Here is a 25063-nt window from a genome sequence, read left to right as displayed (position 1 = left end):
AAGTACCCCGTAAACGCTTTTCTCCCGCAAAAACACAAGTCCGGCTCAGCGGGGACCAAGGGGGAAACTGAGGCAGCACCCAGAGCTGGGCCACAAGCGCAATTAGCCCCAGGGCAATTAACGCCGCTCACCCGGGGCGGGGGGCAGGAGTCCCGGCTGTGGAAGGGGGGATCGGGCTCCAGGCTTATCCATCACATGGCTGGATCTAAACTGGGGAGTCTGAGGGCTCCCCAAGGCGGGGAGGGGGGCGGTCACCGTGTGCCTTTGGAGGGGACACGGGGATGTTCCGTCCCCTCTGCCGCGGGGGCTGCAGCCATGCCCGGGTGTGCAGCTCCTGGGGACGCTATGGGGGGGTCCCAGGGCAATCCCCCCACACCAGCAGCCCCCCGAGTGGCGGGCGAGGGGGCCCAGCCCGGGGCAGGCTCCGCGGGCGCTTTGCAGCCGGCTTGGCCGTCCCTCCTCCAGCCGGGATTTGCACACGAATCCCGGCTCTTCACACGAGCCGAGGCCACCGGCTGCCACCAGCGCCGGCCACACGCCGGGGTCACCAGGCCGACCTCCCGACCCGGAGGAGGATGGCAGCCGGCGACGAGAAACGGCACCTCCTGAGCGAGGGCGCAGGCGGGTACGGGGGTGCCCGGGGGGGTGCGGATGTCGTATCCCCTCTTTGCCGTGGGGCTCCTGAGTGGGGTCTGGCCGGGGAAGGGGCTGGGGGGAGCATTCAGGGTCCAACCCGCTCCCCAAAGCCCAGCCCCAGCCACCCCTTTGCCCGGCAGGTTCTATGTGGGGGCTGCGCAAAAGGACGGGCACAGCTCGGTGCAGGGACAGGCGCCCGCCCTGGAGCTGGGGACGCGGCGTGGCCAGCACTGCCACACGCGGGGGGCCGACGGCCACCCCGGCCAGCAGCAGCGGGCACGCAGGAAGCTCTACCTGGCCGCTGGCATCTGCCTCTTCTTCATGGTGGGGGAAGCCGTGGGTGAGTGCTGGGTGCAGGGTCCAGTGGGGTGATCGCTGTGGGGTCACTCCGAGTGGCTGCCCAGAGCCCCTCTTGTCCTGATTCCCTGCTGTGGGTGCGGCCAGAGCTTCCTGTTGGCCTTCTGTGGCTCAAAACACCCAGTGGGACCCCACTGTGGCACGGGATGAGCTGATCTGTGCCCAGCTCGGGGCAGGACCCCTGCCATGTCCCCCCAATGTCCCCCCGATGTCCTGTGTCCTCAGGCGGGTACCTGGCGCACAGTCTGGCCATCCTGACGGACGCTGCCCACCTCCTGACGGACTTTGCCAGCATCATGATCAGCCTCTTTGCGCTCTGGGTGTCCTCACGCCCCCCCACCAAAACCATGAACTTCGGGTGGCACCGGGCAGGTAAGCGGTGGCACCAGCCCGGGGTGCCCTCCCCATGGGGACCAGGTGCTCTGGGGTGCCCTGAGGGACCTGGGGAGCCCTGGAAAAGTCCTGGCACCATGAGCAGGGCAAGGCAGAGGCGCCGCCAGCCCTGTGCAAGGAGCATCCCTGGGAATGAGTGCCAGGGGTCCCCACTGTCCCAGCACTGCCGGGGAGCCGGGAATGGTGCTCGGAATGGCCCGGCAGTGAGGCAGCAGTGTGGGGTGGGGTCTCTCCACAGAGATCCTGGGGGCCCTGCTCTCCGTGCTCTCCATCTGGGTGGTCACAGGGGTCCTGGTCTACCTGGGGGCCCAGCGCCTGCTCTCGGGGGACTATGACATCGAGGGTGGGGTCATGCTCATCACCTCCGCCTGCGCCGTGGCCGTCAACCTCGTGTACGTACGGCCGCGTGGCTCTCGCCCTCCCAGGGTGTCCCCTCCCTGAGCCTGGTGGCCCCTGGGGTGTCACCAGTGCCCTGCCCGCAGGATGGGGGTGGCTCTGCACCAGACGGGGCACGGGCACAGCCACGGGGCAGCCGGCGAGCAGCCCAACGCCAGCGTCCGTGCCGCCTTCGTCCACGTCGTGGGGGACCTGCTGCAGAGCGTCGGCGTCCTCATCGCCTCCTACATCATCTTCTTCAAGGTTTGGGTGGTACTGCGGGCAAAGGGGGTGCTGGGGGCAAAGGAGGTGCTGGGGACATGGGGACAGCAGCTCCAGACAGCTGTGGCCAGGCACAGGGAGAGACAGAGAGGACTGTGTGCCCAGCCTACCGGTCCCAATGGGGATTTGGGGTGAGGTGATGGTGCTGGAGGGGCCTCACCCCCCCCACCCCCTCCAGCCTGAGTACAAGTACGTGGATCCCATCTGCACCTTCCTCTTCTCCGCACTGGTGCTGGGGACGACGCTGACCATCCTCCGCGACGTCCTCCTCGTCCTCATGGAGGGTAGGGACCCACCGGGGAGGGGGACTGGGCCACGGGGTCACCCGTGGGTGCCGTGGGCCCCGTCCCTGCAGCTCCCGCGGCTCTGCCTCCGCAGGGACCCCCAAAGGGATGGATTTCAACGCGGTGCGGGAGACGCTGCTGGCGGTGCGGGGCGTGGAGGCCGTGCACAGCCTCCACATCTGGGCGCTGACGGCGGCACAGCCGCTGCTCTCGGTGCACATCGCCATCAGTGAGTGTCACAATGTTGGCTGGGGAGGGTCGGGGTTCCCCCGCACCCCGACATCCCCAAATCCTCTCCTCGCAGACGCGGCTGCCAGCGCGCAGGAGGTGCTGGAGGAGGCCAGCTCCCAGCTGCAGGGCGCCTTCCGCTTCCACACCACCACCATCCAGGTGGAGAGCTACTCCGAGGAGATGCGGGACTGCCGGGAATGCCAGCCCCCCCGCGACTGACTCCCGCCCTCGCGTCCCGGGGGGACTTTTTATGTGTGGGAAATAAAGCAGAGCACACGGGGTGCGTGGGGGGATGTTGGGTCTGGGTGTTATCTCCGCTATTTGCAGGAGCCAAGGGCAGACCCGGGGCTGTGGCAGCCTGAGAGCGGCTGTTGGAGGCCAAGCACCTAATATTCCCTATTTCTATTCAGCTGGGAGGAAAGGCAGCTGAAACACCCCTCTTCCCTTCTCCGGGGAGCGCTGCGAGGCAATGGGGTGCTGGGCTGCCCAGGGACTGCAGGGGACCCAGCTGGAGCGAGGGAGGGAGGTCACACACACCTCTTATCGCTGCTCTGTTTGCCCTCGGGAAGGTGAAGGACTCGCCCTCCCCGCAGGGCTGAGGGAGCCTGCCCGGGTTATTCCCAGCGTGCCGATGGCAGAAGTGTTGGAGCACCCAAAAGCTGGTGCTCCTTGTGCTCCCCCCACATCCCACAGCCACCATCCGGATCCTACCTCTCCACCCTCCTTTATTGCACTGGTAAAACCCAATAACGAGTAAAACCCCGTCAGCAGCGGCCGCCTGCTCCCGCAGGGCTCTGTGCCCCGGGAACGGGGCACCCGGAGCCGGCCCCGACCCCGGCAGCCTCACGGCTTCTCCAAGCTTGGGTATTTCTTGCGCAGGACGGAGACCTGGTCCTTGAAGAGGACGGGGTCGAGGCGCAGCTGGGAGGACACCAGGGGCATGTAGCCAAACCAGTCGGCCAACTGGTTGAGGCAGTCCTGCTGCTGGGAGAAAGGCCGGCTGCCGGCCGTGCCCTTCACCTCGGCAGGAGCAGAGTGCAGGGCTGAGGGGCTCCGCTGCCCGGGCGGGGGGGTCCCCGCAGCCCCATCCCTGCACTCTGCCTGCTGGGCCACCAGCTCCTTGTGCTGCTTCCGCTGGGTCACCTTGATGGGTGGTAGCTTGGTGACAGCGGCCACCAGGACATTCATCAGGATGTCCTCGCAGGCGGCCAGCCCATCCACCAGCTCCCGCAGCCCCGCGGGCAGGTACTCGGTGAAGAGGCTGTGGTAGTACCTGGGGGAAGAGTGGGGTGAGGGGCAGGATGTGGCCGAGCCCCCCGGCCCCACCAGCCCCGCCCCGGCCGGGTACCGGTGGTAGAAGGCGGCAGCGGTGAGGACGATGGAGAGCTCGTTGGTCCATCTGGAGGTGTAGCCCCAACGCCCCTGCTTGGGGTCCCAGAAGTGGCTCTGCGTGGGGAAGCCCACGATACGCTCAGGGAAGCTGCGCCACACCAAGAAGGCAAAGTCCACCTGGCACAGGATGGGCACGGTGTCACCCACTGCAGTGTCACCCACTGCAGCATCACCTGCTGCGGTGTCACCCACTGCAGCGTCACCCACTGCGGTGTCACCCTCTGCGGTGTCACCCTCTGCGGTGTCACCCACTGCAGTGTCACCCACTGCGGTGTCACCCTCTGCGGTGTCACCCACTGCAGTGTCACCCACTGCAGTGTCACCCACTGCGGTGTCACCCACTGCGGTGTCACCCTCTGCGGTGTCACCCACTGCAACGTCACCCGCTGCGGTGTCACCCTCTGCGGTGTCACCGCCCGCGGGGAGCTGCGGGAGGGGATCACCGCTGCCCCTGGAGGATGCGGGACATGGGGACAGCCTTGTGGTGACCACTGAGCACCCGAGGGACCCGGGAGCACGGCCTCACCTCGCTGGTGGAGAGACTGGTGTCCTCGTCCAGGCTCAGCACCGCGTCCGTCTGGATGGCCTCGAAGGGGAAGAAGCGGTCGCTGAGCTATGCAGGGAGGACAGGCAGGTTGGGCTGTGCCGTGGGTGGCTGCTCCGGCTCCCTGCCCGTGCCCCAGCTCCCTGCCTGCCCCTCTCACCTGCCTCCTGCCCTGGATGATGGTCAGAGGCACCGTGGTCTGGGGCCATTTCCCGCTCGGGGGTGGTGGCTTCTCGCAGCTCCAGAGCACCACGATCTGCAAGGGGGAGGACAGGTGTGTCCGGAGGAGTTTTCTGGGTTCCCTGCTCCAGCCCAGACCATCCCAAAACCATCTCATGGCAGTGTGGACCAGGATAAACCCCCAGGTGGTCCCACCTCCACCCCGAAGGGCTGGGGACGCAGCTCTGCCTACCCAAAGGTGACACTGTCAGCCACCTCCTCTCATCCCTAAACCCACCCATCCCCTTCCCGATGCACAGGGCCCGGCCCCATTTATCCCGCAGGATCCCTGGGAGCTGCCCTGAGTGAGGCGGGACTCAGCTCCTCCCACCTGGGCACAGTACTGGGATCCTGAGACGGCTTGGATGAGCCTGAGGATGGGCTGGGACAGGGACCCTGCTTGCGAGGCCGCCCGGATGAAAGCTGTGAACTTCTTGGAGGGGCTGTAGCCTGAAAAAAGGGTGGGAAAGGACAGGTGGTGTGGCACGCCCCGAGCCTGCCGTGCTCAGCCGGGGCAGGCAGGATCCTACCGTGCTGCAGGTAGTAGAAGGGAAAATCCCCGAGGTGGGTGGAGAAGTCAGGCAGGACCAGGAGCCCCCCGGGCAGCGCGTTCCAGAGGAAGCGGGAGCGGGAGCGGTGTGGAGACAGCCGGTCCTTGATGATCTGCCAGAGGCCCGAGTGATGCTCCCAGCACCCCGGCGGTGACCCTGGCAACTGGGGAGGGGGACTCGGGGTGGGGGGCTCACCTCCAGCGTGGTGTGCACGATCTTGTCCACGGAGGAGAAGTAGGCATCCCACAGGAACTGGGTCTGCTGCTGGAAAGCCAGCACGCGCTCGGGGTGGATGCAGCGCACGGCGGAGGGGATCTGTGTGGGGTGGAGCAGCGGGGTCCTCACTCAGCTGCCCCCCAGCAGGGCTCCTTGCCTCTGCCACCTCCAACTATCCCAAGGGATGGCCCCTGCCCAAGGATGTGGTGCCACCATCCCCCTGCGGTGCTTCACCTCCTCTCCCTGGAACAGGATCGGGCTCAGGATTCCCAAGGGTTTGTGTCTGGAAGGACACTCCCCCACCTTCCCCCCGAGGTGAACAGCGCCCCAGGGCTGCAGCTGGAACGGAACCCCCATTCCAGGCTGGATCTGCCCCCAGGAGGACTGCCAGGCTCGCTGTGAGGGGTTCACCCCCAGACTTGGCTGGGGGCTCCACTGGCATTAGGATTGGGGGTCTCGTGCCTGGTGTGGGGCAGGATCTGGATGCGGTACCTGCAGCAGGAGCCTCTCACTGCCCACGACAGCAGCTTTGCCCCAGTCGATGGCCTCGGCAAAGGGCAGCTCCCAGCCATCACTCAGCAGCACCGGGATGCAGGCGGCCTGTGGAGGGACCCCACAGGCTGGGACAGAGCCCCCAGACCCCAGTGAGGGGGTCCCCTGTCCCCCTGCCCACCCTGTACCTGCAGAGCCTCGAGGAAGCGGAAGGAGCCCAAGCGCCTGCCCCGGGGCACGATGCAGAAGGTGGAGTTGTGCAGCAGCTCCTGGTAGTCAAACCTGGGGTGGGAGACGGGGTGGGGGTCAGGCATGGCCCCCTCCCCCCTGTGAGCATCCGGGGGATGCTGCTGGCACCTGGCGGGTGTGGAGCCAGCCCACGGCAGTGTTAGGATCGGTTTGGACTGAGTTTGGCTTTGAACATCCCTGGTTTTGTGGTAGCAGAGATGTCCTGGGTGATGAAGGGATGTACCTGGGCACCCCTTAAAGAAGGCACGACCCAGCTCCTCCCACCCTCCAGCAATGACACCCCACGCAAGGCCACCACCCGCACCCCCGAGCCCGAAACTGCAGCGACTCCTGTGCCGTGCCCAGACTTGCTGGGCAGGACCAGCCCTGCCTGCCCTGGCAGCGTTCGGGGGGGGAATCAATGGGTGCCGACAGCGCGGGCCCCCGGCCGGGCTTGCCCGTGGGGCTGTCAAAGCCCCTTCTGTGCCGTGCTGGGGAGAGGCTCGGCCGCTGCCGGGTCCCTGTGGCCGCGCCGGAAAATCCAATATTGACTTTAGGTCGGGACAGACCCTGTCTGTTCCTGCCCGCGGGGAGGGGCAGCCGGGCCTGGATGGGCTGAGGGGGACTCGCATGGTCCAGCCGGGTGGGTGGGAGGCCAAAAAGCGCCCTTGAAATGTGTTGGTCCCCAGGAGGAAGGGTGTCCCTGCGGTGGGAACGTGGTGCTGATGCCAGGCTGGGAATTGAGGATGTCACCTCCGTGGGTGCTGGAGCACTCTGGGATGTGGGAAATCAGCCCCGATGCCAAGGCACAGAGTTTTACAATAAAGTCCGCCTCTGGATGAACCTCCCCAATGTCTCCAAAGGATGCCAAAACCCTTGACTCGTTAACACCCAAACTCCTGGCCGGGCAACGGGAAGGGTGACAGTGCCCAGACCCCTCTCATGAAACCACAGCAGCGACAGCCACATCCCCGCGGCCAGACCCTGCTGCCACCGTTCCTCGGGGACCCCGAACCCTGCCGGGGCTGGCTGAGCAGCGGGACGCGTCCCGGGGGCAGCTTCCCCTCGCCTCAGCCGCGGAGCCGCGGGGAGGCTGGCGCCGGCCGGGCTGCGGGGCCGAAGCCTCCCGATGGAAATACTTCGCTCCTGACGCGCTGCGGTTTCCGGGCAATCGCCGTCAGGGCTTCCTTGTTTTGTCAGGAGCCGGGACGGGCGCCCGCCGCGCTCCCTTCGCCCGGCCCCTCCGCGGCTCCGGGCAGGCACGGTGCCACCGGCACCGGCGGCTCCACGGAGCCTCTCCCAGCCCGCTCTGGCTGCTCCGGACGCGGGGCAGCACGGCCGCTCCGCAGCGCTGCCACAAGCCGCCCTTTATCCCAGCACAGAACCGGATTGTTTGGGGCAGCCCCTGGGGCATGAGGAGGGTGATGGAACCCCCTGCAAGGCCTTGCTCTGCTCCCCGAGCTGCCGCCACCGCGACAGCACCAACACACCGGGTGAACGGGGCTGTTGGGGTATCACTTTGTCCCCTCCCCGCTGGCCTGTCCCCTGTCCCAGTCTGGGAACGTCTCCCAGGGCAGGAGGGCATCGATCCCTGCGGGAGGTTGGGCAGAGCTGGCTCTGATGGAGATGATGGTGGTTTTTTGCCCGGTGTCCCACAGGGATGAGCAGGGTGGCTCAGGGTCACACAGGAGCACGCTGCCCTGTGCCACGTGTTCCCCATCGATCCGCTGCCCAAAGCCGTCCTGGGAGAGGTGTAAATCTCCCTGTATTTGCAAACAGCATTAGGAGATTACCTGGGTGGGCGGGTGGGGGGAATTCTCATCCCGATGCCCCTTGGCACAGGGTGGGGCTGACCCTGGGCCCCCTGTCCTGCCAACCCCATTGTCCTGCGATGCCCCATCTCAAAAAGACTTTGCTGCAAGTGCTGACCCTGCTGGGCTGGTGGCACCCTCCAGACAGGGCCATGTGGTGTCTGACCCATCCCAAAGCCCTGGCTAATCCCAGTGCCAGCACCCCAGTTCCACTTTTACCTCCCAGCACCTCCTAAGACGCTTTGAGGATGATGCCCAACGTGGCCTCTCCCCATCTGCTCTCCAGCCGGGTGTCCTGGGGATGTCCCCAGGCAGTGGGATGGGGACCTGCCCATTGTCTGTGGGATGGGGTCTGTGTTTACCAGCCCTGGACTGGGCAACTGGTGATGGGATGGGGAGGTGAGGAGCTGGTGTGTGTCCCTGCAGCATGGAACCCCCAAACTCACAGAACTTTGTCCCTCCAATTTTTCCACCAGTGTGTCCATCACACGCTGCTGCCACCGTGCCCATTTGTGATGGGGGACACAAGGGGACCCCCACCCACCACCACCAATTAAGCTCGGGGCTGCCCACACTGGGACGCCCACAGACCCGCCACTTTTGTGGGATTTTCAGTGGAGCCAGTCAGGGGGGGATGTTTCGGGCTCATCTCCAAGAGAAACGTTTATGTTGGGGGAGAGCGGGAGGGGGGAGAAGAAAAGCGTCATTCATCAGCGTTCGGAAAAAGGGAAATCGTATTAGAGGCAGTGGCAGCGATTGCAGATAAGAGCCGCTCTCGCCAGATTACTCCAACTTTAATACAGAGCAGGAAAACCCTGAGCAGTCAGCGCCTCACTCCCCACTGTGCAATGAAACCCTCATCCATTTCAGGAGAGCCCAAAACTTCCCTCTCTGGAGGTCCAGCCACCACAGACAGTCACGGCTGCGCCCCGCAGACAGGCAGGAACATTTGTGGGGTGTCCCGCCGCCCCAGACCCTCCTTTCGCGCCCCATCTCTGACTCACCTTTCATAGTCGATGTTATCCTTGTCACAGCGCGTGTCCTTGTGCTTCTCCCAGTCCTTGCCGTGCTTGCAGGTGGTGAGGGAGATGATGTCCTTCCCGTTGTGGATGTGGTGCAGCGCGTTGCGGGTGCTGGAGCCGATGCCGGTCAGGTACCGCTTCCCCTTGAACACCAACAGGTATTTCTTTTTGGGGGGCACCGAGTCCTGGTGCAACCACCCCCTGTCCCTGCCACGCTGCGGGTGGTCCTTGGAGAAGAGAGGGATGGAGACGTCGAAGCCGGGCCGGAAGCTCTCGGTGTCAAAGCTGGCTTTGGCCAGGATGGCCTGGCCGATGTCGAAGCCCAGGTCGCCGGCGTAGTCGGGCCAGGTGCCTGAGTAGAGGTTGAAGATGAGGTGGTTCCGGCCGCCATTCCAGAGCGGGAAGCTGCGGATTTTCTCATCCACGTTCTGGACGTACTGGCCCGAGAGGTGGTCGCGGTCCAGCGTGTCGATGCTGAGGATGAACAGACAGGCTTCCTCGGGGTTCGCCGTGTGGTAGCGGGAGCGCTCGATGGAGCTGAGGATTTTGCCGTAGGTCTCCGAGACGGGCTGGCCCCGCTCCTGGGGGTAGGTGAACACTTTGAAGCCGTGCTTCTCGCACCTGGAGAAGTCGAAGCAGGTTTCCATCCGGCATCTGCTGCTCCTGTAGACGCTCAGCCACGCCGCCCGCCGCTCCCAGGGGGACAGCAGGGAAGGGTCCCCATCCCTTGGCAGCTCCTCGGCGTCTGCAAAGCTTTTGAGGAGGGACCGATCTGTCCAGCGGGGCCAGTTCCTCCGGGCTTCGGCTTTCTTCCCGGAAAAGAAAGAGAAACGGCGCAGCTGGTCCCCTCCAAAGAGGAAAAGCAGGAGCCAAGAGGCAAGGAAAGTCAGGAAAATGTATTTCTTCCTGGTCTGCATAGGTTCACACACAGCCCCAGCTCCTCATCAGGCTCAGATGGGTGCCAGAGTCTGGTCGAGAGGCCGATGTCCCAAGCCTCAAGAGGGTGGTGGGAAGACTCCTGGCCCCCAGGTACTGTCCTGTGCCCTTGCAGTCTGTGACAAACCCCACTTGCTGCCTGCTCTGCCCAGGGCTGTGCTGGTTTTTCGGGACCGTCCTGGTGTCCGGCTGCAGAGCAGAGCCCAGTGCCCCGGTGTCCCAGCCACTCACTTCTCCGGGCCCCCGAGCCGCGACAATGACATTTCCATCGCTTGGCCCAGCTTCAAATCCCTGGAGAAAGGGAGAGGTCGCGTCGTCACCGTCCTGTCGCCGCCAAACGTGTCACCACAAGTGGCTCCACACATCCCTGCGGCGGGATCCCCCTCTCCAGGCCCCTTGGGAATAAAACCCTGGGAATAAACCCTCCCGCAGCCACCGGAGCCCCCCCTCTCTCCAACCTGCTCCTCCCCTGCCCGGTCCCCCCGTTACCTTCGGGGACTCGCGGCCCCGGGTGGGTGTCGGGCCGCCGTGTCCCGGAGTCTCGATCGCCGGCTGCCCGCGGCTCCGGGCTGCATCCCCGGCCGGGGAAGGCGGCGGAGCAGCCGCCGAGCCGCCCCGCCGGGCTCCCGGTGCGCGGCCGGGCGGAGGAGCCGCTGCGGGAGGCTCCGCGCAGCCCCGCTCCGGGGCTGGGGCGCTGGGCGTGAGCGTCCCCCTCGTCACCTTGTCCGTCTGTCCGTGCGCTGGGCTCTGTTCCCGTGTCCTCCCGACTGCCTGTCCAAGACCCCAGCTGCCCGTCCTTGTCCTCCTGTCCCTCCCTGGGACTGGCTGTCCCCTGTCCGTCTGTCTGTGCCCTCCGAGGCTAGCTGCCCGCTGTCCGCCGTCCCCCACGGAGCTGGCTGTCCCCTGTCCGTCTGTCCCGCCCCGGGCTGACTATCCGCTGTCCGTCTGTCCCCCCGGGACTGTCTGTCTCCTGTCCCCTCCCAGAGCTGGCTGTCCCTCGTCCGTCTGTCTGTCCCGCCCAGGGCTGGATGTCCCCTGTCGCCTCCCGGGGCTGGCCGTGCCCTGTCCGCCTGTCAGTCCCCGCGGGGCTGGCTGTCCCGCTGTCCCCCTGTCCCCTCTGTCCGGCCGGTCCCGGTGGTCCCGCGTCCCCCCCGCGCTCCACGTGCCCCCCCCCCGCCCGCATCTGTTACACGGCGCCCTGGCCCCGCCCCGCTCGGCCCCGCCCCGCCCTCCCATTGGCCCCGCGCTCACGGGAGTGGGCGTGTCCTGCGGAGCCCCGCCCCGCGGCGCGCGCCCATTGGCCGCGCCCACGTGGGACTGGGGGGGGGCGGGGGGGGGGGGATCCCCGCGCGCGCCGGGGTGTCCCGGGGGGGGGGGCCGGGGCTGCGCGGGGCCCGACCCGCGCCCGTGTCCCCCTGTCCCCCTTTCCCCGTGTCCCCCGTGTCCCCCTGTCCCCCGTGATCCCGTGTCCCCGTGTCCCCCTGTCCCCCGTGTCCCCTGTTTCCGTGTCCCCCGTGTCCCCCTGTCCCCCTGTCCCCGTGTCTCCCTGTTCCCCGTGTCCCCCTGTCCCCCGTGATCCCGTGTTCCCGTGTCCCCCTGTCCCCCTCTCCCCGTGTCCCCCGTGTCCCCCTGTCCCCCTGTCCCCGTGTCTCCCTGTTCCCCGTGTCCCCCTGTCCCCCGTGATCCCTTGTCCCAGTGATCCCCTGTGCCCGTGTACCCCTGTCCCCCGTGTCCCCCTGTCCCCGTGTCCCCCTGTCCCCCGTGATCCTCTCTCCCCGTGTCCCCGTGTCCTCCTGTCTCCCTATCCCCATGTCCCCCTGTCCCCCGTGATCCTCTCTCCCCGTGTCCCCGTGTCCTCCTGTCTCCCTGTCCCCCATGATCCCCTGTCCCGTGTCCCCCTGTCTCCTGTGTCCCCGTGTCCTCCTGTCCCTCTGTCCCCCGTGATCCCCAGGTCTCAGCCCCCAGCCCCTCTGTGCCCCGGGGGACCCCCAAAGGTACGGGGCAGTTACAGGGCAGGGATGGGGTCATGGGGCAGCCATGGGGAGCAGGGATACAAACACGGCTGGGGCCACCTCCACCAGTGACACCGCTGGGTTCCAGCGGTCCCCGGGCTCCAAGGACACCTCTGGTCTCAGGTGACCCCCAGGCAGGGTTAGGAGGGACGAGCCCTTCTGCATCCTGGCAAAGCCAACGCCAGCTCCCAACACGGCCATGCCCACGGCCTGGGGACTGTGGGGTTCACCCTGTCAGGGGGCAAAGATGGCCCGGCCTGACCCCCCAAATCAGAGCGAGATCTCTTGGTGGGGTGACAGGAACAGGAGCCAAGCGGGAATGCGGGCCGAGTTAACCCCTTTAAAGACGGTCCCTGTAAACACTGTGTGAGCCCAGTGTGGGTGACAGCCACAGAACCAGGATCCCCGGGCTTCACCAATGAACCCCCCAGTCCCGCTGGGCTCAGTTTGAGGCAACAGCAGGATGGCCCTGAGCATCCGACTTGTCGCCCACCACCTCCATCCAGGAGCCTCTCCCAGGGCGGCTTTGCTGCGGTGATTTGGGCTTGCTGGGGGGGGGCTGACCCCATTCCGGCGAGCCGGGCGTGGGCTGGGCCGGGCAGCAGGGACAGGTCGGGGCTCGTCTCTCCCACCCCGTCCCGGCATCCGCGGCCACGGCAGCCGCCCTCCGCCCTGCCTCCACGGCCGGGCAAGCCGGGACCCGACGGAGCGCTGGATCCCAGCCATGGGTGTGACAGCCCCGCCAGCCCCAGCCTGCGGCTGGATCGATCGCTGAGGGGCTGTGCTGGGGTCCCCTCTCCCTGCCCCAGCCCCAGGGACCCAGGGGACACAGACAGTGACAATGCCAGGACTCTCTCCAGCACCCAGCCCGTGCCTCAGTTTCCCCAGGCACTCCCGGGAGTCTGGAGTGGGGCTGCGTGTGTGGGAGCTTGGTAGAGACGGTTTTCACCAAATCTTTGGATATTTATTTGCCAGCCTGGCTGGCTCGGCCCCGCAGGGAATTAATCCCTGGCCGCAGAGGGGATTACTGAGGGCCTGGGGCCGCTTTAGCTCCAGAAAGCGGATTAAGCGAAGGACAGAGAACGCGAGGATGGGCAGTGAGAGCCCCAGAGCACCCCTGGCCTCTGGAGGGGACAAGGGGACCGTCCTGGGGGCAGGAACCCGGCTGGGTGCAGACAGGACAGGGCAGCCCTGGGGCTGGGGTGCAGCTCCCCACAGCCCCTACGGAGGGGCCACGGCCGCGATGGGGGGACTGGGGTTGTGCCCTGAACTGGGGGCACTGGGAGCTGTGGTTTTGTGCTGGTGGCACTGGGAGCTGTGGTTTTGCACTGGGGCCACTGGGAGCTGTGGTTTTGTGCTGGTGGCACTGGGAGCTGTGGTTTTGCACTGGGGCCACTGGGAGCTGTGGTTTTGTGCTGGTGACACTGGGAGCTGTGGTTTTGCACTGGGGCCACTGGGAGCTGTGGTTTTGCAGTGGTGGAACTGGAGCCGTGTCCTGTCCTGGTGTCAGTGGCAGCTGTGATTTCGTGCTGGTGACACTGGGAGCCGTGTTCCTGTTCCGTGTCCGGCTACCGGGAGCTGTAGTCCACGAGCACGGGAGGCACTGGGAGCGATAGGGCAGAGTACACTGGGGCGTACTGGGAGCTGTGAGCCGGTGTGCTGGTGTGTGCGGAGGGGGTCTGGGAAGGGGGGACTGGGGGCTACTGGGTGCTGGGGAGGTTGTTGCTGGGAGCTGGGAGGGCACAGAGGGAAACTTGGAGCTGGGAGAGCCCTGGAAGCTTGAGAGGAGCACCGGGAGCTGCAGGGGGAGCTCGGAGTGGGGGCACCGGGAGCTCTTGGGGAGCACTGGCAGCTGCGGGGGTGAGGGCACTGGGAGCTGGGGTGGAACTGGGAGGCACTGGGGGCTGCGGGGAGCAGTGGGAACTGGCAGGAGCACTGGGAACCGGGGGTCACTGGGAACTGGCGCACTACGGGGAGCTGCGATGGTGACTGGGAGCGCTGGGGGGAGCACTGAGAGCTGCAGGGACGGCTCTGGGAGACGGGCACTGGGAGCACTGGGATCTGTAGTCCACCTGAGCGTACTGGGAGGTGTAGTCCGGGCTCCCAGCGCATACTGGGAGCTGTGGTCCCGGGCCAGGGCCATGCTGGGAGTTGTGGTTCTGCAGCCCCGGGCGCTGCTGGAAGCTGTAGTTCTGCGCTAGGGGGGGATGCAGGGTCCCGTCCCCCGTGGGCTCGGCGGCTCCCGTGGGTGCCAGCCCCGCACTGACCCCTCTGCAGTGTCCGGCCTCCCCAGCCCCTGTCCCCGAGGGGTCACAGGACCGTCAGCAGGGCGGCCGTGGGGCAGCCCCACCATCCCACGCCCGGGAGAGGAACGGGGGGGTCTCATCCCTGAGCAGCCCCGAGGGGCTGTGCCCGTGGGAATTAGAGCACAGGGGTGGAACTGGGAGTCGCTGGGGTTGCTGGGGACTGCCCGGGGTCTGGGCAATGGGAGAGGGGTGGGGAAGGAGGAGGGAGCGAGTCGGGGTCCCTGGGGTGGGATGGACACTGACCATGGACACTGACCCCGTGTCTCTGCCCAGGCCCGGCAGCATGGGGGGGATGCTGGCGCTGCCCGCGGGGCAGGGACCCCACCAGGTGGGCTGCACGGATGTCATGGTGGGCCACACGCGGCAGGTACGGAGCTGGGGACGGGGATCGGGATGGGGACAGGGACAGGCTTCCATGCGGAGCAGGGTGGCCGCAGCCAGCTGGTTTCGGACACGGCCACCCCCCTCCGTGGTGTCCCCACTGTGTCCCCCTTCCCTGTCTCCCTCAGGGGCTCTTCCTTCGCCTCTTCTACCCCTGCCTGCCCCGGGCAGGGGCCACGGAGCCGCTCTGGATCCCGCGCTCCGAGTACTGTGGGGGTCTGGCTGATGTCACCCTCGGCCGCCGCTGGTGCTCGGCCCTGTTCAGCATCGCCATCGGTGAGGGGGGCAGCCCCACCCTGGAGGCTCCCCGTTCCTTAGGGACCCCTCCCTGGGTGGGGATTCCTTAGGGACCCCTCCCTGGTGGGGTTCAAGCCCACCCCCTGTGCCCGGGTGGATGCTGCAGGCAGAGCTGGAGCTGAGCAGGGACCTGTTCCAGCAGTGGCAGCAGCACCCAGGGCCCATGTGCCCCCCTTTCCTGGGGGTTTCTCCTCCCCGCAGGCTCCTGCAAAGTCCCGGTGAGCTGGAAGGGGCCTTTCAAGCCCTGCAGCAGAGGGTACCCCCTGATCATCTTCTCCCATGGCCTGGGAGCCCTTCGGTAACGGGGCTGGGACAGGGATGTGAGGGGCCCTCTGTGGCCCCACTCAGACCTACCCTGACCCCTCTGCTCCCATCTCCCTTCCAGGACCTTGTACTCCTCAGTCTGCACAGAGTTGGCATCCTGGGGCTTCGTGGTGGCAGCGCTGGAGCACAGGTGGGGTGCCCAGGTCCCCACCAAATTTGTGCTGGGGCTGGTGGGACATCGTGCCCTGGGGAGGAGCTGCCGGTGTCCCTCCTGCCCCCACAGGGACCATTCTGCTGCCACCACCTATTTCTGCACGGCAGAGGCTGGGACAGAGGAGTGGATCCCCTTCCAAAGGGTGCCCCAAGGGCAGAAGGAGTTTTATTTCCGAAACAAGCAGGTACCAGGGCGGGGGGTTCAGGGTGGGCAGAGGGGAGATCTGAAATCCCTCCTGCAAACAGAGCTGGCCCTGCATCCCTGGGGATGCTCTTCCCAATCCTGTATTGCCACGATGCTGGGGCTGAGCTTTCTCCTTGGAGATGAGAAAAATCTGCTCAGCCTGTTTCTCTCTGCCTCCTGGGGTCCGTCTGTCCGGCTCCAGCTGACCCTGGCAGGAGCCAGGCTGGGCTTTGCCACGTCCCTGGACAATGTCCCCCACATCCTGGGGAGAACAGGACTCTGAGCCCAGCCCAACTCTGCACCGGCTGCTGGGTTTGTTCCCACTTGGACTTTTGTCTCTCTGGGATTATCCCAGACAGCTGCTTGCTGGGGAGCAGGAAGGCTTCCTGCTGAGCCAAGTTCCCCCCCTCTGTTTGTTTCTGCCTCATTTAAAAGGACAACAGCAAGTGAAGATTAGTCGTGGAAAAGCTCTCTAGGAACGGAGGTGCTTTTGGCAGCCTTAAATCACCTCCCAGCCTGTTATTTTTGTGTGTGCTCTGCCTCATGGCACATTGCACAGAAAAGGGAAACAGTTTTCTTGAACCCACGAGCAGAAATGGTGAGGGAGAAAGAGAAGTAAGTGATAAATAGAAGGAATCTCCAGGTCAATCTCCATTCTGGCATTTTCTGTTACAGGGAGCAGGAGAGAGGTTTGCATTGGAGTTTTTTGTCACTTGTCACCTTAAATGTGCACAGACACCAGCACTGGTGTCCTTGGAGCAGCAGAGGACGTGGCCTCAAAGTGGCTCCAAGCCAGGGCATCGTCTCCCTGAATCATTTGGGATTTTAGGACGCTCCTGGGTGGATCCCCTGGGCTGGGTTTCAGGGGGACACCCAGGTTTGCTCCTGGGATAGGGGGTCTGGGGTCCCCGTGGGGGTTTGGAGCAGGGGGTGGCTTGGCTGGGGGTGGCTGGTGAGGATCCTGGGCTTTCCCTCCTCCGCTCCTTCCCCAGAGCAGAGGCTTTTGCTCATCTCCAGCCGTCTTCTACCAGATTAACTGAATTAAAAGCAAACATCAAAAAGAAACCATCCCAATAGATGTGCTGTATCCCTGTGGGAGCCACAGCGCTGCCGCCTCGCGCCTGCTTTGGCCTCTGGTGCAATTCAGAGAGAGCCCCTTCAGAGGGAAGCACTGGGGGAACGAGCCTGGCTGGGCACTGGGGGGAAGATCCGACCCCAGGTTGGTGGGATGGAGGAGCTGGGTGTCCCAGGGAAGGGCTGACTGTTCCAGGTTCACCAGCGAGCGCAGGAATGCGTGCGGGCGCTGCGGCTCTTCCAGGGCATCGCCGGCGGCAGATCCGTCCCCAACATCCTTCACCAGGACTGGGATCTCTCCGTGCTGAAGGTATCCAGGTCTGGCTGGGGGGGGCTCTGGGTGCCCCGTGGTGGCAGGGTCAGTCCTGGCCGCCTGAGACTTTTCCTCCTGGGACAAGAAGGGTCCGTGCAGAGCCCCAGCCTTCCACCCCTCGGCTTCTGGGAGCCTCTCCTCCCCTGGAAGCCAGGTCCCATCACACCAGCAGTGGGATGTGGCATTTTCCCCCCTTGCAGGGAGGCTTTGCTGATCTTCCCTTGGCTTCTTCTTCCCTAATTAGTGACCTCCAGCAGTGAGGTTTGGGCTCAGACTCCTCAGCCCTCTCCCTTTTGCAGGACAGCCTTGATCTGACCAAAGTGGCCGTCATGGGCCATTCCTTTGGGGGGGTGACAGCAGTGCTGGCCTTGGTGAAGGAGCCCAGCTTCAGGTAAGCCATGGCAGGGATGAGGAGCCGCAGAGTCTCTGGGGACACGGGGCTCATCCCGGTGGTGGGTGCCTGTCCTGCTCCAGGTGTGCCGTGGCTCTGGATGCCTGGATGTTCCCTCTGGAGAACGTGCTGTACCCGGAGGTGCCCAAGCCCGTGCTCTTCATCAACACCGAGAAGTTCCAGACTCCGGAGAGCGTTGCCAAAATGAAGAGGTTGAGCTCCAGAAACAGCCAGACGAGGATTGTGACCGTGCTGTGAGTCAGGGGAGGGAGCACCCAAAGGCTGTGTCCCAGCAGGAGAACCTCTGAGTTCTGATCACATCCCACTGATGCACATCCCTCCCCTGTCCAGGGGAACTGTGCACAAGGACCAGAGTGACTTTGCCTTCATCACTGGGAAGCTCTACAGCCGCATCTTCGGCAGCAGGGGGACCCTGGACCCCCACAAGGCTCTGGCCATCACCAGCCGGGCGGCTCTGGCCTTCCTGCAGAGGCACCTCAGTACGGCCCAGGGTGGGGGAGCAGGGTGGGGGCTCGGGGGGGCACGAGAGCTCCCTGGTTTGGGGGGGCTGTGGGGTGGCCGCTGCCCCCAGAGCTTGGGGCTGGTGCTTCCCAGAGCACAGGGGTCCGGTGGCTGCCCCGTGGTGGCTCCTGGCGAGGCTGTGGTCACCTGGAGGGGAGGCTGTGGTAACCCTGACACCGTCTGTGCCCCGTGCAGAGCTGGAGGAGGAGTTTGGTCAGTGGGACGAGCTCCTGGAAGGTGTCGGGGACTCGGTGGTTCCGGACGCGCCCTTCTGCCGCTCGAAGTTGTGACTGCTCCGAGGGCACTGCTGGGGGCTGGGACTGGGAAAGTGACTCCTTCTTGCCCGGAATGGAGGAGCCACAAAGGGCAGGAGGACCCCTGAGGAGAGCAGGACCTGGGGACAGTGCTCACGGGACGTCTGGTGACCGAGGTGCTCGGGGAATGTGCCAGGAGAGCCCTCCCTGCTCCTGTGCCTGCACTGGTGGGGGCTGTGGGGCTGAGGGAATAAAATCCCCAGGGATAAAGACTGAGTTGGCTGTCGCAGAGTAATGAAACCACAGAGGGGGTTGGGTTGGAAGGGCTTTAAAGGCCATCCACACCTTCGCTGTGGGTTGGGGGTGGTTCAGCCACTGCTAAAAGTGATGCAGCGCCAGGGCTCCAAGCACAAGGGTAAGGAAAATCCTGTAATTGTCCTGGAAACCCGTGCAGATGGCTGACTCCACGCCTAAACTCTGCAGGGGGAAAGAAGGAGGATGGCTTTCAGCAGGCTGACTGGAAGGAGGAGTCTCTGAGCACCCCAGCAGCGCAGGGATGTGGAATGGAGACTGGGATCGGCCTCGGGGGTGGAAGGGAAGCAGCCCAGCCTGGCTGTGCAGCAGGAACAGCGACGCTGCTGCAAACAGGGACGTGCTGGCAGTGGGAATAAAGCTCTGGAAGCACCTACGGCACATCCCCGGGTCACACCAGAGCTGTCAGAGCAAGGGGCGCTTTCTGAGGCGGGTCCGATCCTCAGCCGTGCCCAGGAAGGGCTGGAGCCGGGGGAGCTGCGGGGATTTACCCCAGCAGAGCCCTGCCCGGGGTCCTGGCTGGCTCTGGGGTGGGAGAGGCAGCGGGATGCTGGACACGCCGCCTCGGCAGCTGCCGGGAGCGGCCCGGTCCTGCCACACCATCTGCCCCTGCATTGTCCCCGCCGCGGGCAGGGGACACCGGGGCGGCCGCAGCTCCGGCCCCTGCCATCCCCGAGAGGAGCTGCAGGCGACAGGGGGTGACACGAGCGCCAGCAAAGCCCGTTCCCAGGGGAGGAAGGGAATGGAAAAGCAGCATCTCGCTCCTCCAGGGCCGGAGTTATTCTAGTCACCGTGACAGGAACGTCCTCAGCTCCCAGCCACTGAGTGAAGGACGAGCCCTGGGGCTGGGGATGCTCCAGGATGCTCCAGGATGGCCTCGGGGGAAGGCACAGCACCTGCAGCAGCAGAGGGGACATCCAGCAGACAGGACATCATCTTTAATGTCTCCTCCAGTGACACACAAAGGACTGATGTGAGCAGAACCACAAGACCCAGCGGCTTTTAAGCCTTCCAGATATTAATTTTTAGACGTTTTACACCTAAACCAGCGTTTCCAGCCCTGTGCTCAGGCTGGGGTGTGGCAGCCCGTGGGGACAGGGCTGTGCTGCCGTGCTGGGGTGGCTGGGGGACATTCAAGGTCGCTGGGTGTGATGAATCGTGCGGCTGAGCCGGGGGGGGTACGCGCAGAGCCCGACAGGTCCCGGTCTAACAGCGAGAGACAGTGGCTGGTGCAGAAATCAAATCCCATTTTCCTGGCGGGGCCGGGCTCGGCGCTGGCAGCCCCCGGGGAGCGGCCCGGCCGTGGCACAGCTGAGACAGGCTGTAAATTCTGCAGGGCTCTTATGTAAAGGCTTTCGGAAGGGGGTGGCAGACACCGACTCTGCTCAGGGGGGGCTCTGGCGTTCGTTAACCCTTCGGTTCTCGGGGAGCTGCTCCTTCCCGTCCCCCATGCCAGGGATCCTCCTCTCTGCCCCACATCCCTCTGCTCCCCGCTCCAGAGCTGGCCACCAGCACACTCCCGCATTGGTTCTGTGCATCTGAAGAAAAATCCTGCCAGAAAAGAGTTCAAAAAAGCCCTGAGGCCGCTTGGGCAGGGCAGACACCCTCCTCTCTCTGCTCCACCGGCCTCTGTTCTCTGTGGGATGGTGCAGGAGCCCTCGCAGGGCATTCTCCTAATTCACTGACTCACTGCATCTGCTTTAAAATGCAGCCCGGAGCCATCTCCTCGCCCAGGCTCTCTCCCAAGCAGCGCTTTGCTCCAGATCTCCATCACAGCGGCAGCCCCGGGGCCAGCGGCCGTGCAGGATGCGGCACAAATCCCGGCGGGGCTCACCAGGAAGGTGTTTCCCTGGCGTGCTCTAATCGCAGCCCCACGCAGCCGCTGGGATGGGGGAGAGAATCAGAGAGCTGAGGAAACCGGTGGGTTGAGATAAAGACGGTTTAATAGGGAAAGCAAAAGCTGTGTGTGCAAGCAGGGGAAAGCCAGGAATTCATTCCCTGCTTCCCATGGGCAAGCAGGGGTTCAGACACTTCCGAGGGTGAGTTGGGAAGACAAACCCATCCCTCCCAGCGTTCCCCCCTTCATCCTTCTTCCTCCTGGTTTATATCCTGAGCATGGTCTGGGATATCCCTGGGGTCAGTCAGGGTCACCTGTCCTGGCTGTGTCCCCTCCAAACTCGCTGTGCACCCCCAGCCTGGTCCCCGGGGATGACATGAGGAGCAGGAAAGGCCTTGGCACTGTTCAAAGGCTGCTCAGAGACAACAAAACATCTCTGTGTTATCAACCCTGCGTTCAGCACAAACCCAAACACGGCCCCAGCCCAGCCATTGCAGGGAAATTAACCCTGCCCCAGCCCAAACCCAGCACATCCCCAATCCCAGCTTCCTGGGCTTGCTTTGCTGACGGGAAAGGAAGGGGCTGCGAGAGCTCTGCCGGAGCTGGTGCTTCCCAGGCAGGCACTGAGATCATTCCCAGCGACAGGATGGGACTCTTTGGGGTGTCCCAGGCTGCTCCAGGCTGCCTGTGCCACACAGGGAGGTTTTGTGGCCAAAAGCAGGAGTTAAAGGTTATGCCAGGATGTGATCTGCCTCCAGCAGCACCTCTGGGCTGCCAGCACCGAGGTTTGGGTTTGAATGTGAACTAGCGGGTTTTGCACCCCTAAATCCAGAGGGATTTTGTTTCTCAGGGATGTGGGAAGGAAATACCGACCCCATTACTTTGGGGGGTCGGCCCTGGGGGCCCCCACCTGCAGGATGGCAGCCCAGCCGCCCCCTACCCCGAGGGATGTTGGAAGATTCCCTTCCAGCCGAGCATCCCGGTGTGGCTGCCCCGCTCCGATATTCAAACCGGTGGCTTTAAAAACAAACAAAAAACCCCAAACCCCCAACAAAACAAACCACGCTGCCCATTGATATTCCCCTCACAGCTGTGCTTGCAGCATGGCTGGGGTATGAATGGGCACATTCCTTCTCCCCACGGCTTCTCTGCGCTCTCCCACCGGCCTCCACCCCAAAGCTTCCCACTCCTGCAGCTGAAATCCCACAGAGTCAGCACAGCCACACTCCCAGCTCCTCACACCTCAGAGCTCCTGCCCACCCCTGCGGCTCCCTGCCTCCTGGAAGCCCCTTCCAGCAGCACATCCCTGCACATCCTGCAGCAAACCGGAGTTCCCAGCTCCAGCTCTCGCTGCCATTTACAGAAAACCTCATTTGCTCAATTGGAGCTTCCCCGTCGATTTAATTAATGCAAATCCAGACACGTGTTAAACCTCCTTGTAATTACCGTAAGGCTCTCGTGGTTTTTGTTGATTTTTGTTTTTTCTTTCCCTTTTTCTTGTGTTTTTAAAGGAAATAGTAAGGCCTGGATTCACAACAGCCCGTGGAGGTGCAGGGCCCTTCCAGCTGAGCCCAGTGGGAGCAGTGGGGACACATGAGCTCTGGGGGCTCAGTGTCCAGCCCCGAAGACCAGCGTGGACACAGGTGCGGCGCTGCCCCAACCCCAACCCCAGGCAGCACCTCCTTGAGCAGAATTCCCTAAATCCCTTTGATTGGTGAGTATTCACTTGCTTTCATGTTGGACTTCCTTTTTTTCCCCACCGGAAAAATCACAATTTTGCTCTGGGTGAAATCCTGAAGGAAAATCAAGTTTCTTGTTCTCTGAAGTGAATTTTTATCATCTAATCCTCAAGCTGAGGAGCCTGCATGCTCCCAGTCACGAGGGAGTCAGCTCCACGTCGAAATCTTCCCACGTTCCTCCCACGCTGGGCCCTGGGGCAGGACAGACCCTCGGGATCTGGAGCAGCTCCAAGCTGCAGGCACGGTGCTCCCCCCATTCCCTGCCCTCCAAAATGCACCACCACGGGCCAGGAGGGCTCCTGTTCCCTCAGCCAGCTGCACCCAGGGGATTTTTGAGGCACAATTGGTTTTTCCAGCAGTTTTCCCTCTGCAGCAGAAGCCCCATTTCGGGCTGGAGCTGTCTCTTGCTATGCCAGGGATGATTCCTGAATAAACAGGGGGGAGAAGGGCTGAGGAGGGAAACTGAGGGAGAGAAGGGGCTGTGTGAGGTCTCTCTGCTCTGAAAAAGCCACTGAGACAGACTGAAATGATGCATTTTGGTCCAGATCCAGCTTTCCCCCATGTTAGGAAGGACAGGCTGAGCTCAGCCTGTGGATGCTGGCTCCTGCCTTTCCCCTCAGTGTGATGGAAAGTGGGGAGCTGGGTGTGGAGGAGACCCCAAATCCTCCTTTTTAACCCTTTAGCTCATATTTTCATCCCAGACCAGGGTGCTGAGACTGTCAACAGCCCTCCCTGGGTGACACCAGAGCCCCCAAACCCCTTCAGGCTGTCTCGTGTCAATCACAACCCTCTGACAACATTCACCACACAAGGCTTTGGCTGGGGGTTGTTTTTGGGGGCGGTTATTTATTTTTAATTTAATTAAAACAAAGCCTTTGTGTTGCCCATCGCACGGGGGTGCCTCTCAGGGTGTTGGTTTTGGCGTAGAGCAGCAGATTGCTGGTTTGTTGTATAAAAGATGGATGTTTTTCCACCAGAAAGTCTGGCTTTGTCTGTTCTCCCAGCCACAGTGCATGTGTCGGGTTCTTTTGTCTTCTAATTTATATATTGATCTATCATGGGTTCAAATTAGTAGGGGGAAAAAGGAATCAAGCAGCACGGAGCAAATGTTAAGTGCAGGTATTGTTTCCACGCTGGTATTGCTGAGATTCCAGGGGAAGGGAGCAGGAATTAACCCATTTGGATGCGGAATTGTCGGGGCAGATGGGAGGGGAGCTGCTCATTGTCCTGAGAGGGTCTGAAATGTGGAAGCGCAGATCTGGACTGAAGTCCAAAGGTGCCACAGCCCCGGCACCCAGACTCAATTCCTTGGCTCACAAATCCTGTGGGAAGAGGCCCTGGTGTCTGATAGATCCCACCCATAAATGCCTACAGATACTCCACGGAAAAACGAGCTGTGGCTGTTGCTCTGGGATCTGCTGCATTCCCTGGATGTGAGGAGGGGGGGACACTTCAAAATCCTGCCTTTTGGCCGGAATTTCAGCCTCGTCGCCGTGAGTCTGCAGGACCCAGGCACTTGAGAGCTGCAAACCCACCTGTTCCCCCAGGCGGGAGAGCTCCTGAAAAATAAAACCCCTGTTCCCATTTGGCTGTGCACCGATTTTGCCTGGGAAACTGCTCTGATTTCAGGTGGCCCGAGAGCTCTGCACTGAGAATTATTTTCGGATTTGCTCTTTGTGGGAACAGGCTCGGTCTGGGGGCTCTCAAGAGCCCATTCATTTTGTTTGTTTGATATTGGGGAAGTCATATTCCTTTAAGAGGATTTCCATCCCTCAACTCCTCCCCTCGTGACACTTCCAAGCCACATTTTGTCTTGAAAGGGTGGGAGTATTTTTAACCATATCACGCCAAGGAAGTATTAATAGCACAATGGGCTTGCTGAGCTGCTGGTGGAGCTGAATCCATACTTTAAATTCAAGCAACTAATAAGGAGCTGGGGAATAATTAGTGATATACCCAGCCTTTCTTCAGCTCCCCCCCCCCCCCCCCCCCCCCCCCCCCCCCATTTCCAAAGATCCACGGCAAATGTCTGTGCTGGAATGTTCTGTGGCTGTTGAATATTTTATAGCTCCTCCATGCATTGCTATTCCATGTGGTTGTCAAAATCCCACCGTCTCCTTTGCTGCATCCCAGCTGAAATGGCTGCCTCTGACACTCTGGGAATGGAATTAGTGCACGGAAAAACCCCAAACCCGGAGCCCTCTCCCTCGTGCTCCTGCCCAGCCCGCCGCGCTCGCAGGGTGATGCCGCTCGGAGCAGCACGGCTATTTTTGAACCCTCGGCAGCGAGATGTTTACGGGCTTCCTGGAATAGCAGAAGCTCCCGGTGCTCCATATGGGAATGCAAATTTGCGGGCTCGGGTTTGGAGCAGAACGGGAAAAGCGGGGAGGGTGCAGAGAAATGCGTCGAGGCTGGGTTGGGAGCGAGGAGAGGGGGGAGCAGCGTGAGGGGATCTCCAGGATGGCTCCCAAAATGTGTTTCTGGACACGGGGCGGGGGTGGGAGCAGCACCCGCACGGAGCTGGGCTTGCTCTAGGCAGGGAGAACGCACCTGCACGGATGGGAATGTCCTGCGGGATCAGCGCTGGGGCCCGGGAGCGGCTCCGGGAGCGGGGCTGGTGCGAAGCCTCTGCTCTCTAATAATAGTTGGGCTTGTGATGGAGCCCTTCCCTCGCCCCTGCCTCTCCCCAGCCATCTGTTTCCAAGAAACTTGTGGAATTCGTGCCGCCGAGCTCGGGTTTATCGGAGGGGCAGCTCGCAAAGCTGAGAGCTGGGGGAGAACAGCAGGCAGGGGTTTGGGCCTGTGAACCCCCATTTTCTTAGGGATTAAAGGGTGGGAAACATCCACGGGCAGGCTGGGAAGGGAATTCTGCTGCTCCTGACCCAGGCTGGGTCAAAGGCAGATCAGTTCAGGGGAAAAACCAGACCCTGCTGCAGTGGGGATGAAGCTGCTCGTGGTGAGGACCCCCAGCCTTATTTTAGGGTCTGTGGCCCTT

The 25063-nt window shown here is 63.3% G+C and overlaps 3 protein-coding genes across 4 annotated transcripts; 2 read left to right on the top strand and 1 right to left on the bottom strand.

Annotated features, from left to right (window-relative positions):
- The first annotated feature begins 493 nt into the window (after nt 1-493).
- On the top strand, nt 494-2845 carry SLC30A2 (solute carrier family 30 member 2). Its single transcript, XM_048327284.1, has 8 exons — nt 494-625; nt 777-976; nt 1219-1365; nt 1625-1778; nt 1869-2025; nt 2222-2327; nt 2422-2556; nt 2632-2845. Exons 1-8 carry the CDS (start codon nt 576-578, stop codon nt 2775-2777), a joined length of 1095 nt encoding a protein of 364 aa, XP_048183241.1. The 5' UTR covers nt 494-575; the 3' UTR covers nt 2778-2845.
- A 421-nt stretch (nt 2846-3266) lies between these two features.
- On the bottom strand, nt 3267-11103 carry EXTL1 (exostosin like glycosyltransferase 1). Of its 2 annotated transcripts, none has more exons than XM_048327282.1 (11): nt 10459-11103; nt 9016-10260; nt 6161-6254; nt 5973-6080; nt 5460-5579; nt 5244-5247; nt 5045-5163; nt 4655-4750; nt 4477-4563; nt 3907-4067; nt 3267-3831 (listed from the first exon to the last, which is right to left on the bottom strand). In XM_048327282.1, exons 2-11 carry the CDS (start codon nt 9948-9950, stop codon nt 3402-3404), a joined length of 2154 nt encoding a protein of 717 aa, XP_048183239.1. In that variant the 5' UTR covers nt 9951-10260; nt 10459-11103; the 3' UTR covers nt 3267-3401. The 2 variants fall into 2 exon arrangements, with proteins under 2 accessions (XP_048183239.1, XP_048183238.1); XM_048327281.1 differs by having other exon boundaries at nt 5244-5376; nt 10459-11102.
- Nucleotides 11104-13415: 2312 nt separating this feature from the next.
- Nucleotides 13416-18456, top strand: PAFAH2 (platelet activating factor acetylhydrolase 2). The gene is made up of 11 exons (XM_048327379.1): nt 13416-13643; nt 14561-14654; nt 14797-14944; nt 15167-15263; nt 15351-15419; nt 15513-15627; nt 16897-17010; nt 17313-17404; nt 17488-17658; nt 17756-17904; nt 18122-18456. Exons 2-11 carry the CDS (start codon nt 14571-14573, stop codon nt 18214-18216), a joined length of 1134 nt encoding a protein of 377 aa, XP_048183336.1. The 5' UTR covers nt 13416-13643; nt 14561-14570; the 3' UTR covers nt 18217-18456.
- Nucleotides 18457-25063: the final 6607 nt, after the last annotated feature.

The sequence above is a fragment of the Corvus hawaiiensis genome, chromosome 23 (assembly GCF_020740725.1).
Source record: "Corvus hawaiiensis isolate bCorHaw1 chromosome 23, bCorHaw1.pri.cur, whole genome shotgun sequence".
Classification (NCBI taxonomy): domain Eukaryota; kingdom Metazoa; phylum Chordata; class Aves; order Passeriformes; family Corvidae; genus Corvus; species Corvus hawaiiensis.
The sequence above is the reverse complement of the archived record's forward strand: the minus strand, read 5'-3'. Positions and strand labels throughout refer to the sequence as shown.

Coding starts and splice junctions, on each gene's coding strand:
- SLC30A2 (XM_048327284.1), top strand. CDS start 576: ATGGCAGCCGGCGACGAGAAACGGCACCTCCTGAGCGAGGGCGCAGGC. Junction 977..1,218: donor CATGGTGGGGGAAGCCGTGG/GTGAGTGCTGGG, acceptor CTGTGTCCTCAG/GCGGGTACCTGGCGCACAGT. Junction 1,366..1,624: donor CTTCGGGTGGCACCGGGCAG/GTAAGCGGTGGC, acceptor GTCTCTCCACAG/AGATCCTGGGGGCCCTGCTC.
- EXTL1 (XM_048327281.1), bottom strand. CDS start 9,950: ATGCAGACCAGGAAGAAATACATTTTCCTGACTTTCCTTGCCTCTTGG. Junction 5,580..5,972: donor GTGAGAGGCTCCTGCTGCAG/GTACCGCATCCA, acceptor CACCCCACACAG/ATCCCCTCCGCCGTGCGCTG. Junction 4,068..4,476: donor CCAGTCTCTCCACCAGCGAG/GTGAGGCCGTGC, acceptor ATCCTGTGCCAG/GTGGACTTTGCCTTCTTGGT.
- PAFAH2 (XM_048327379.1), top strand. CDS start 14,571: ATGGGGGGGATGCTGGCGCTGCCCGCGGGGCAGGGACCCCACCAGGTG. Junction 15,420..15,512: donor GTGGCAGCGCTGGAGCACAG/GTGGGGTGCCCA, acceptor CTGCCCCCACAG/GGACCATTCTGCTGCCACCA. Junction 15,628..16,896: donor TTTATTTCCGAAACAAGCAG/GTACCAGGGCGG, acceptor TGACTGTTCCAG/GTTCACCAGCGAGCGCAGGA.